Source organism: Sinocyclocheilus rhinocerous, unplaced genomic scaffold, assembly GCF_001515625.1.
Source record: "Sinocyclocheilus rhinocerous isolate Xijiao unplaced genomic scaffold, SAMN03320098_v1.1 scaffold1189, whole genome shotgun sequence".
Classification (NCBI taxonomy): domain Eukaryota; kingdom Metazoa; phylum Chordata; class Actinopteri; order Cypriniformes; family Cyprinidae; genus Sinocyclocheilus; species Sinocyclocheilus rhinocerous.
Genome location: NW_015633719.1, coordinates 254,700 through 268,263, shown reverse-complemented (window position 1 = coordinate 268,263; position 13,564 = coordinate 254,700). Strand labels below are relative to the sequence as shown.

General features: G+C 35.0%; 1 protein-coding gene and 1 pseudogene across 1 annotated transcript in view; both read right to left on the bottom strand.

The window, feature by feature from the left end:
- LOC107744740 (GTP-binding protein Rheb-like) overlaps positions 1-794 on the bottom strand; it is a gene marked incomplete at its 3' end in the record, with an annotated part of 10,213 nt that extends 9,419 nt beyond the window's left edge. The window contains exon 1 of the mRNA XM_016558556.1: positions 506-794. Within this exon, the coding sequence (XP_016414042.1) occupies positions 506-794 (289 nt within the window). The remainder of the gene's footprint in view (positions 1-505) is intronic.
- Positions 795-4,099: 3,305 nt separating this feature from the next.
- LOC107744739 (uncharacterized) lies at positions 4,100-9,553 on the bottom strand (annotated as a pseudogene).
- Between the last annotated feature and the right edge of the window lie 4,011 nt (positions 9,554-13,564).

The window sequence follows — 13,564 nt, the reverse complement described above, 5'->3', positions numbered from 1 at the left end:
ATTTTAAGTTAAATTGTGCTTTGTTGGTATAGTGTCTGCTAGAATGTTAAAAATGTTCAGTGTTAAACATTTTTAAATTGTTGTTTTGTAATTGATTTTTTTTCTTTGAAAAGCAAGACAAAACAGTAAAAAGCACATTTTGGCTTTTTAATCTATGCAATGGTGAAAAAAAAATTGGCAAAATACATGGGGAAAAAACTCCGTGTTCGGCCTTCGGCCCAGTGTTTAATTTTGTTCGGTTTCGGCCACGAATTTTCATTTTGGTGCATCCCTACTTGAAAAAAGTGAGCAAATGCTGATGTCAACCGAAAAAAAAAAACATTTGAGAGACGAAGCAGTGATGTTGTTTTCCATTCGAACAACATCACTGATGAATCCTTCATAATCAGACCAGGAATCTGAATTAAGAGTCTATAAAAGGCATTGCTACTGTAGGTCACGTTTGAGTTGTTCATTACAAGCGTTTCTCGACCGTAAAGCCATTAGAGAGCAGCAGCAGCCCTGCCTTCCCTCTGTTTTAATGGAGGCGCATCGGATTTCAAGCATCCTTCCTCATCAGCTCTATAAATAGAGCGTGAAACAGGAGCAAACGCATCAGGAACATATAGTTCCCATCGGCCGCGGGTGACCCCGCACGCAAACAAAGCCCAGATGTGGGCGGCAGTGACCCGTGGAGTGGACACGCAGAGATCCTCCTCGTCTGAAACGAGCAGCAATACTGTACATTTCCATCGCTTTTGGAAATCAGAGAGTTTATGGATGGTTTGAGACTCCACAGAAGGCACTGAGCCCATCGTTAGAAACTCAAAGGCCTTCATTAGTATAGACTAGTGAAGGTTACTGCATTGACAGATATTTAGCTGTGAGCCAGAAATGTCACGAACACAGAACGGAGTCGGCTTAAAGAACATAAACGACTCAACCTGAGGTCCAAACATACATCACGTTATCTGTGGGTAAACTTCACATGCATCTGCCGTTTTGAGGCCTGAAATGACCTTATAAGAGTGGACAGCTTTATTAAATCAAACATGCATTTTAATGCATGCTTTAACTAAATATGTTCAATACAGGTCAGAATCCTCACAAGACATTTTTTAGACAAAAATCTAATCAAATCAGACTTAAAAAAAGGTTTAATCATTCGTAGTATGAACATCTAACAAAAAATTAAACACAACAAATTGAAATATGAAATACAATTTGTAAAAACCCAATCATATACTTTTATAGTTTTTATTAATATTTCAAATCAGTTTTTTACAGTTTTAGTTTTTTTATTTTGTAATATTGTGGAGTTTTGTCATTTTAGTAGCTTTTGTTTTTTATATGCGTCTATATAGTTTTTATTCATTTTCATTTCAGTTTTAGTTATTTTAGTACGTCAAGTTCAATTAACATGAAAATGTTTTTATTTTATTTCTGTTAACATTTAAGAAACATTTTAATGGTTTTAATTTTAATTTGAGTTGACTATAATAACCCTGATGCACCTAAATTTTGGTGACCAAAAAATATTAGTCCGAAACATAAATAAACATAAATAAATAAATAAATTGATACAATAAAATTCATTTTGGTTCCAAAGGGCCAAAGTCATCGACTGAAAAAGTGGCATTAAATTAGCGCTTCTCTGACCAAAGTTGAAATATGTAAGGTTTGTTTGGCTGAAATATTGACAGGTGAGGACAAATGCTCAATTATCCAAACTTTATGTCTCAGCTTTCGGCTACATGCAACCTTAATTTTATTTTAAAAAAAAAACATTTGGTGCATTTATTTATTTATTTATATGCATCCACTACACTGAACAAACATACTCGATTTCACTGTGACTTGAGGTTGAAACTGAGTGCAGTGCTTAGAAAGAATCCATGCTAAATGTTTGGTCATGATAGCGTGAACCCAACGGTCCCCAAAGGCTGATCTGCACTCATGCGTGTCCTGATGTGATGTTGGCATGTTCTCTCAAGCGTCACACGCATCAGCAAACATGTGTTCTGTGTAAGCGCTTTACTACAGAGAGAAGAAATCTGCTCTAAATGACAAAATACCAATCTTTCCATTGATGTATGGTTTGTTAGGATAGGACAATATTTGGCTGAGATACAACTATTTGAAAATCTGGAATCTGAGGGTGCAAAAAAATCGAAATATTGAGAAAATCATCTTTAAAGTTGTCCAAATGAAGTTCTTAGCAATGCATATTACTAATCAAAAATTAAGTTTTGATATATTTACTGTAGGAGATTTACAAAATATCTTCATGGAACATGATCTTTACTTAATATCCTAATGATTTTTGGCATAAAAGAAAAATGGATAATTTTGACCCATACAATGTATTGTTGGCTATTGCTACAAATATACCCCAGCGACTTAACACTGCTTTTGTGCTCCAGGGACACATTTCATCCGGCAAACTGTTTTAGCCATAAATCACCATCAAGCATGAATGTCAAATGCCAAAAATGGACAAAAAAGCCTCCTAAACTCATTCTAGACTCCTAAAGTTTTCACTGAAAACCTTCCCTTCCAATTCAGCTCTCGAACCTGATTCTCCATTTCACATTCAGTTCAGATTTTACACTCGAGAGCATACGCAACACCAAACCTCTCGTTAGTTCATCTGAACACCATACAAATGAGATCTGAGAGCTGTGGAGGAAGAATTTTATATTTGCAGACATGAGGGTGAGTAAATAATGACATCTCTATTTTTGGATGAATTATTCCTCTAATATGCGCAATGAAAACATTAAATATCTATATAGAACTAATTCTACACAACACTCATGTTTGAGATCAGATCTGTGTCTTATCCAAGAATTTATTATAAATATGAGCTTGTTTCCAACTGAAATTTTTTTTTTTAGATTGCTGATATAACAACTTAGAATAGATAACTGATATAATGCTGATATATACAGTATATATGTTATAGATGTTGATATACATGTACATATACATACATATTTGTACATGTTTTTTACCTAAAAATATATTTTAAAAGGCTTATTTTTTAATATTGGCTGTTAATTGGAAATGAAATAAGGTAGCAGGTTGTTGGCTGATGCCGATAATCTCAAAATATCGGTTAAATATCAGCCGATATATCGGTTGATTATCAATATGGGTCATAATTCAGACTTGGATCTGGTCTCTGATTGGACAAACCTGCAGCATCCAAACTCATTCACAACATCATAATATGAATGATTTAGAAATAATGTATTAATTCAGTTTATAGATCAGGAGTCGTTTGGGGGGGGGGGGACTGTTAAAATGTAAAAATTAATAATAATAAAATATTAAAATAAATAATTTAATAATTAATTTGTATTATTACAATAAAAATACAGCAAGTAAACAATAAACAATATTATTTAGCTATTTAAAAAAAATAAATTTTTAATTTTTAGTATAAACAGAAACTATAATTTTTCTAAATATAATATTAAACTGGTATAATATGCCCTATATAGTGTATAGATAGTATACCAGTCTAAATCAGGTCTTTATACATGAAAATATACAGTATATAAACTGAGGGTCCCTCACATGAGGATGCTCATATTTGGGGCCTGTGGCATTTAAAAGATTGAAAACCTCATAGAAATAAGACAAAGCTCCTCTAAATGAATACAGGCCTCTGTGAGATGCTGACACAAGATATGAACAGACACACAGAATGAAAATGCATGAAACATAATGCATGCATACAGGCAGAATAAGCACACTGACACTGGCTGAGGCCTGCGCGCATCTGCAGAACAGCATTCACATCCTAAAGACAAGTTTGGGAATATGCATGAGGATGCAGGGTGTGTTTTAGGATCTTGTGTGTCACAAAGCATGCATACTTCGGCTCGTGCTTCAATGCATGCGCTAACGAGATGCAGCACGCGCACGGGGTGACATTGACGAATCTCATGCATGCTGGAAATATCAGAAGCTGATGCAAGCGACACTCACAAATATACCCCAGCGACTTAACACTGCTTTTGTGCTGCAGGGTCACATATAGGTGTTGAAACTGTATAGGATAATCTCAACTAAGAGAATATTAACAAAGGGATGAATCGACTTCCACCAACATCTATATCACCTTTCCTGCTGCTTCAATGGAGGTCAGAAACTCCTCCTTCATGTCGTCCAGGTCCTCAATGAGATCCTCACTAACAAAGGTCTTCTCCTTCAGTGAGTCCAGCAGAGTTTCTACTTTCTCCCAGAACTTCTGAAGCTGAACCAGAATCTGCTGGATTTGAGAAAGTCTGCTGGACGTCCTTCAGGTGGACAGGACTGGGAATCACACCTGGACAAACAACAGCAGATCAGAGAAATCAATGTGTGCCTTCAGACCATTTAGTGGTGGACATACATTATTAGAACGCTAGTATTTCCAGCAGCTAGAAATGGTTTTAAGTCAGTTATTTCTATATTTTGCTGTAGTGTGTCAGTAGAAAATATCAGTTTACATTTGCAAACATTCATTTAGCCATTAATTGTAATAATGCAGTGAGATTTCTGTGCTTTTTTTTTTTATGTGATAGTGTCTCAGTCCACATTATATTAATACTACTGTTTTGAGGAAACCAGTCCATTTGAATAATAATAATAAAGTTTATATCATTAACTAATTTAGAAATAAATAATAATAAATATTTGAACATTATAATGATTATTTTATTTTACACTGCAGTACTTACAATACATAATATGTCTCAAGTCCATCACTTTCAAATGTTAAACCATCATTTATTTATTTTGGCAGAAAACTGCAAGGAGACTTAAGTCTGTGTTTAGTTGACAAAAGGTTTATAAATGTTTTATGAATCTGGTGAAAAGCTGAAAACTTCCGTCCACAAAAATGTTTGAAAAAATGATAGTATTTAATATGTAATAATTTACAGTTTAATATTTATGTAATATTTCAAGTTTATCATTTAAGAGATTAAAATAGTAATAATATTGTGAATTGTAACAAGTAAATGGAAGACTTCATTTGTCTAGCAAACCTACACTGTAAAAAATAAATCCGTAAAACAACAGAAAAAGAACTGGCAGCTCATTACACACGACACTATCCATTAATTTTACGGACATTTCTGTTAACTCTAAAACAAAATGCAATGAAGTGTAAAATTTTAAATACTGGTAAAATATCAAATTACACAGATATCGTGCCCTATTTTTACAGATTTATTTTAGTGTACCTGCAAAGCTCCCTGAAAAACTCTGCTCAAGTGCACCGAGGGCAAAAGCTGCTTTAAACACAAAAGATGCTCACACCAAATGTTGGTTTCATTTAGTTAATAGAAGTTAATTGATCTATTTATGACAGCATCCTCATTTTACAGCATTTTTCATTTCAAGTGCCTAAAACAGCACTGTAGCTTTGCAGGAGGTTTCTTGAAGCATCAGTTCTTCTGGATTGAGTCTGTCTCAGTTTGTTCTGTTTCTTCATGTGACGACAGACAGACTGATGATGATCAGATCTCTGTGTGCAGCACAGAAATCTCACTGCATTATTACAATTAATGGCTAAATGAATGTTTGGAAATGTAAAGTGATATTTCCTACTGACACACTACAGCAAAATATAGAAATAACTGACTTAAAACCATTTTTAGCTGCTGAAATGTGAATTTAAGAGCATAGAAAGACTCTCACCCAGCTGTATTTTGGAAGTGGCCAACTTCAGCTGAAGATCAGTCAGTCTGACTTGAATCATCCACTGTTTGCTTTGCAGACTGCTCTTCTCTGAGTTGAGACGGGACAGGTCGGCGTTGAGAGATTGAGTTTTAGCAGCGATCGCAGGGGTGGTTATCGCATCTTGAACGACTGCAAAAAATGGCACCAAGGCCCTCAGGATACCGAAGCGGTTTTTGCTGGAATTTGTGATGTGATTCTGTAGCTCGCGGTTTTTGTCTTCAATTTTTCTCTCTAATTCCTCCATATTTCTGTTGTGTTCCCTCAGCTCCTCTTCAAGCTTGTCCACGGCCTCCTTCAGACTCTCCATCTCCTTAGTGTTGCTCGTTATTTTTTCTTCGGTCTCTTTCTGCTCTTGAATCACATCACTGGTGCACGTCGCCACACTTCGGTTTTGTTGATCATACCTATGGTGCGTTTCAGATAAATGATTGTACGGTGATTGCGTGATATATAGTACTGCAGTACATCATTGTGTATAAGACGTGAGTGCTGTTTCATTTCATTGTGTTTGTTAACAAGGCGGTCCAGATTTGTGCTTGTTTTGCAGTAAAATAGTCTAAAAATCCATAAAACGAGACCTTTATGCATCTCGAGTAAATTTATATAAGAGATTAAGGAAAACTTTTTTTTGTTGATTTTTTTAAGTTTATGATTAAAACAAGTAAAAACGTATTTTATGCAGTTTTGCTTACTGTATCGTGTTGTTTAGATATTTAGAAATGCTGATTAAGAAAATGACTGTTTGATGTGAAATACTAAACTTCCCACTCTTAAGGTATTTTCATTATTGGTTCCCCAAAGAACCTTTCAGTGATCAGTTCTTAAAAGAACCCTTTTTTATTAGTTTGAAGAACATTTTCATAATCTAAAGAACCTGTTTTCACTATAAAGAACATTTTGTCCAACGGAAAGATGCCATGGACGTTAAAGGTTCTTCATGGAACCATCAAGTACCTTTATTTTTAAGAGTTTATGATCACGATTTTTCTATTGTTTTCACCTCTTCACCATGTCATCCATAGACCTAATGATGTCACTGATCCATGTTCTGGCTTTCTCCAGGTACCTCACAGCCAGAACGGGTTTGTTCTTCTCCACCGCCGTCATCAGCATGGGGAACAGGGAGGAGACCAGGTTGGAACTTGTGCCGACACACTGTAAGAAAACAGCATTTAAGTGAATTTAATAAAAGAACAGTAAAGACATTTGTTGGTTCAGTGCATTGGTATCAATGGAAGCTTCTGCCACTGAATAAAAATATAAAAAAGGTACAGTAATTGCAACTCAAATCGCACAATTCAGTTTTTTTTTCTGGCAATTCTAAATTTACATCTCACAATTTTGAATTTTTCCTCAGAATTCTGAGTTTTCATCTTGCAATTTTGACTTTTTCTCTGAATGGGGTTTAGATCTCACAATTTTGAAGTTTCCATCTGAATTCTGAGTTTTCATCTTGCAATTCTGTCTGTTTTTTCCCCTCAGAATTCTGAGTTTACATCTTGCAATTCTGTTTTTTTCCCCTCAGAATTATGAGTTTACATCTTGCAATTCTGACTTTTTCTCTGAATGGAGTTTAGATCTCACAATTTTGAATTTTCCATCTGAATGCTGAGTTTACATCTTGCAATTTTGTCATTTTCCTCTGAATTCTGAATTTACAACTTTACAAATTTTTTTCACAATTTGTTTTTTCCTCACATTTTTTCACCTGACTGCATGCACTTGCAAATTCTGAAGAAAAGAAAGTCAGAAGTGTGCTACATAAACTCTTGAAACAAGCAATTGTGAGTTGCAATTACGTACATTTTTATTCTGTGGTGGAAATAAGTTTTCATATGTGTCGGTGGATTAGAAAAGATTAAGCAATGGTTCACATGATGTCAAAAGCTTTTAAACTGGATTTTATGTCAATAACAATGTCACTATATAAAAAGCACTATTTAAAACAACTACTATTAACCAATGTGCTTTACATAGCATAAAACACAATAAAAATATGACAAATATCAGACCATAAAACAAATAACATAACACTGCATCATCGATTAAAAGCTATGGCAAACAAATAAGACTTCAGTTTTGACTTGATTTTATGGTATTTGTAAGTATTTTATTTTATATATATACAGGTGCATCTCAAAATCGTGAAAAAGTAAAATTTTTTTGTAACTTATTTCAAAAAGTGAAACTTTCATATATTCTAGATTCATTATATGTAAAGTAAAACAAGACTGGAGAGGCACAGAATCCAAGCTGCTTGAAGTCCAGTGTGAAGTTTCTGAAGTCAGAGATGATTTGTGGAGCTGTGACGTCTGCTGGTGTTGCTCCATTGTGTTTTATCAAGTCCAAAGTCAATGCAGCCGTCTAGCAGGAGGTTTTGGAGCACTTTATGCTTCCATCTGCTGACAAGCTTTATGGAGATGCTGATTTCCTTTTCAAGCAGGACTTTAGCACCTGCCCATAGTGAAAAAAACACTTCCAATGATATGACTGTGCTTGATTGGCCAGCCAGCATGCCTGACCTGAAGCCCATCTGGAATCTATGGGATATTTTCAAGAGAAAGATGAGAAACAGTGGATCTGAGCTGAAGCTCAATAGTCCTCAGCAGAGCCTGATCGCTTCATGCCACACCTCACTGATGCTGGAGTTTGTGCTAAAGGAGCCCCGACCAAGTACTGAGTGCATAAATTAACAGTTTAAAGAACTTGAACTTTTCTGTTTTGCAAATCCTTTTTTTGATTAATCTTAGGAAATATTCTAATATTTTGAGATACTGGATTTTTGACATTTATGAGCTGTAAGCTCTAATCATCAAAATTAAAACAAAATAAATGTTTGAAATGTTTTACTTTACATGTAATGAATCTAGAATATATGAAAGTTTCACTTTTTGAAATGTTACAAAAAAATGAACTTTTTCCACAATATTCAAATTTTTTTTAGATGCACCTGTGTATATAAATACTTGTAATGTTGTTCCAATTCACCACATCTGTCAAGTTCATGGCCACTTGTATGTCTTGAACAGATGTGATTAAATAAGTACAGGATTCTTACGATTTGTAAAGCAGAACGTGATGAATTCGGCCTGACCTTCAACAGAATGGCTTCAGAGGATCCAAACAGCAGTTGTGTGTCCAGAGCTCGTTCTCTGATCAGACGCTCCAGCTTTGGGAAGTTTCCCAAACACAGGTAAGAGAGATGATAGAAAAGAGCTGTTCGCTCCGCAGACGGAAGAAGCTCCTGGATGAACTCTGGACTCCATGAAAGTTCACTGGGCACGACCTCTGAATCACCAAACCAAACTTTACTTACAGTTAACAGCCTCTAGGGTTCAATTATTGGTGAAATGGCACAGTAATATTGTACAAGTAAAAGCTTTTTTTTTGTTGTTAGTTAAACTATTTGTTTATATACAGTATGTGCCAGTTGTGGTTCTTTGCCACTGCTGCCTTCAGCTTCACTGAGAGTTTGTAAAGCATAATGTTTCATGAGGCTGCTTTGAACAATTTGTATTGCATTGGATAATAAAGCTAAAATTCAAACGCCTGTTGTTGTAAAGAACACACGTGAAATACCGAAGAGCACGTCTCTGATATAAAGTAAGTTGCTCATATGCACCTGTAGGTTTGGGGCTCGAACTCGAAGCGAACGTCTCCTGCTTCTGGCTCTTCTCCAGTCTCGGCCTCTTGGCTGTTAGAAGAGAAAACGTGACAAAATGGCTTTGAAAATGAGACCAATTATTGAGACTGATTTTTTTTGATAGAGAAATAATATGGATCTAACAGAGATGAATCTAAGCTGTGGTTTCATAATATTTGATGTACTGTAGTTCATAAACTAATTTATTTGAAGTGTATATTAGCTATCTCTTACCTTTGGGCTTTGTTTTCTACAGCAGTAAAGTCTTCTAAGGTCTAAAAATACAACAGACATGAAATGCAAGTAGAATGAACAGAAAATTAATTAAATATATAAATATATAGGCCTACATAAATAAAAAAGTGAGGTGAATTGCTCAGACTATATCAATTGTTTTGTTTCCTCAAGACAGACATTTATATTCTGCTATAGGCCTATATCTCTTTGTGATGGACACAAAGCTTTGGGTGTGTGATCCAGTTAATGAATCACTGAGACGTGAATAGTCAAATATAACTGATGTTTTAAGTGGGTCAAAAACAACGTGCGAGTCGACCGGAGTAGTTTGATTCACGAACAAATGATTCGAATGAGTCGGTTCTTTCTGTTGATTCAAAAACATATAGCGCGACTGGAGGATTCTGGTTCACGAACGAATCTGTCCTTTAAGGTGAGTCAAAAATAAACAGTGACACCTCTGTATTCAGAAATAATTTCAAATACTCTGTCTCTAAGTATATTTTACGGTGGCCGAGAAGTGCCAAAAGGCGGGATCGAACCCGGGTCGATCACGTCAAAAAGCCAAGGGCACACACTTATCCATCTGCGCCACTGGAACTGATGACTTGCAGCTACTTTTAACTAAATGTAAATATACACTCCGTATTTTTTATTCGATAGTAAGGGCAATTCATACAATACATTTAAACTGAGCTACTTTAATACCATCTCCGAACTTTCTACCACAAATCAGACAAACCGGAAGATGTAGGTATAGTTTGAGACAGCGCCATTGGTTTGGGATTACTCACCGCTGACTGGACGAGACATCTGTCAATCAACGTATACAGGGAAGAACCAGCCGAAGAACAGCAGAGTCGTGGTAGAAAGTTCGGAGATGGTATTAAAGTAGCTCAGTTTAAATGTATTGTATGAATTGCCCTTACTATGGAATAAAAAATACGGGGTGTATATTTACATTTAGTTAAAAGTGCCTGTCAGTCATCAGCTCCAGTGGTGCAGATGTATAAGTGCGTGTCGTGGGGTTTTTGACGCGATCGACCCGGGTTCAATCCCACCTTTTGCCAAACTTTTTTTTCCTCCCTTTTCAAATCTCGTATCACATCGTAAAGGCATTTATTTTCAATAAAAATTAAGGAAATAATCAAAAACCAAGTCTCAAACTATACCTACCTTTTCCGGTTTGTCTGATTTGTCGTTGTGTTTTCTGACTTGTTATAATGTTTTCTGAATTGTTGTTGTGTTTTCTGAATTGTTATTTTGTTTTTTAGACTTGCATTTGCGTTTGTAATTTGTTATTTTGTTTTCAGAATTGTGATTTGCTTTGCACTTCTCGGCCACCATAATATTTTCATATTTCACATTCACCATGCGGCTTTTAATAAATAAGAGAAAATGCCTTAAACACTCTGCAAACTTTTTTTTTTTTACTCTAATCTAAGGCTTTATCTGTTGAGAAACCAAGAATGCTTTAAATAAATCAAAGATCAAATGTATGTGGTTTCAGTGTGTTGACATATTACCTTTATTAATACAATACATGTAAAATGTTTGAACCTATGTGTTAATCTCAGCTGGTTTTTAATTTGAGTTTTTTTCTAATTGCTTTATATTATTATGACACTTTTTGTAGCACTTTGAGATATTCTTTAAAATGTAAAGTGCTTTATAAATGTATTATTATTATTATTATTATTATTATTATTATTATTATTATTATTATTATTATTATTATTATTATTATTATTATTATTATTATTATTATTATTATTCTCACCATCTTGGAGTCCTTCAGGTGTTTTTTAGCAAACTCCATGCGGGCTTTCATGTGTCTTGATATTATTATTATTATTATTATTAATGGCAATGATGTCACTGTTTTTTTTTTTTAGTTTAATTTATCAAAAATAAAATTGTTTTCAGTGAACCTAAAGAGAGATCAGATCTGTGATTATTATTATGAACATCTGTTACAAATCTCGCATAAATAATCCTGAAAGGAAAAGCTGCTGTACTTACTGTACAAATGTTCTCAGTTTCCTTCTACTGTCCTGCAGCAGCGGCATCAGCCAAATTATAAACAAAAATCCCTTAAATCACTTGGTTTTATATCAGTTGCACCATTCAATGACCTGCTTCTCTGTGAAATCACGTGGTTTAGAGTTCGAGCTTTATCTGGTGACCCAAAACACACAAGCTATAAAAGATTATAAATCAACAGATCAAACATAACAGAATGATAGTGAAAGTTCCTCTGCAGAAGCAAAACCATGTGCAAAAACTGTCAAATGTTTTGACTGATATAAACAGATTTACAAATAAACATCATATAGTTCAGAGTTTAGCAGGATAATATAAGGTTTTTTACATTACTGTGGCTTTTACGGTCATCTTCTGGAAGTCAGATGGAAATGCAAGACGGCCGTATTGATTGAGATGTAACTTTCTGATTAAAATCACATTTTAAGATTGAAATGATATTCAGATCTTTTACCATAATATCACGTGGTGATTTTTAACAGTTTCTTATATTATAAGGATGCTGCAGTGAGTTCTAACATTATAAACTCACAATTTATTAAGAAATATTCCAGGTGTTTCCGCATTTTTCTGTCATAAAAAAAAATATATAAACTGTAATTATCAAATATCACTTTCCATCCTGCTGTTGTTTTAATCCTTCTAATAAAATCCATAATGACGCCATCCTATAGGATCAGTATGAGATCATGGATGAGTTGTGTTTGGTAATATTAGTTTGGTTCTTCAGCTTGACAGCCACACTAAATGTCTTCTAGTGATACTCAGTGACATTAGCACTTCATGAACATCCCACTCGTTTTCTTATAGCATAAATAATCAAGCTATAATTAATGAAGCTGAAGGGCCTGAACCTGTCCAGAGCAGATTCCTGAAAGAAATAGGCCTACTATAAAATAGAAATATAGAAATACTTAATAAAGTTGAAACACAAACCTCGTTTTTCTAAGTTCTTTCAACTCAAGCATCTAAATAAAATCACACCCGTTTTCAATTCTTGATGTCAATTAGACTTTGCATGAAAAACCTAAATGAGAGTGTCTGCTGCCCTCTTCTGGACAGTCCTGAAGAATATTTTATGCTGAACTGGTTCTTTTTGTTCAAGTTTAGGTTTCTTTATTCCCACCTGTAGATGTCAAAGCCACATCATTATTAATATTCTGGAGCTCAACCATCAACTACACAGATTGTCATCACACTCTCAACATGCACATGAGTTCATCCTTAAGGGGCCTCAATGTGACAAATTGTGAATAAATATTTTCTGTAATGATGGCATAGTCTTTTGTATTGTTTTTACAGCATGGCTGAGAAATATGGATGCGAGATTATTCATAGCTAAATTAAAAGATGAAAATAAAGCTGAATCAACTTAAAAAACAAGACAACCAGCTGCAAAGCTTTTTTGAGTTGACTGAACTTCATGCCCATGTAGTTGTGGCTACTCATTTTTTAAAGTTCGCTCAACTCCCTTATCCAGCTTCACTGAACTTTCAAAAATGATTTGGCACAACTTCAACCACCAAAGTTGAGTAAACTCAAAAATGCTTTGCAGCTGGTTGCTTTATTTATAAGTTAACTCAACTTTTTATTTTTTACAGTGCAGGTATGGACACGGCAAGAATTTTGTTAGCCCTTAAACAGGGTCCCCGATCTTTGGAGAACCATATTCGAGAGTTTTTAGCCATCGCTCACTATTCTGATTTGCCAGACTGTTTATTGATAGAGTTTTTCTGCGATGGCATAAATCAACCGCTTAAGTCTAAACTTAGACGCGAGGGCCCACGTTCATCACTCGCTCAGTTTATGGATTATGCTTTGTTGACTGTCGGATCTTTGTTTACTGTGGGTGTCGCGGAGGAAGAACGCGACACAGTGTCTGTGACTGAAATGGCGGCTGTACCAGAGCACGCTCACAAAATGGCG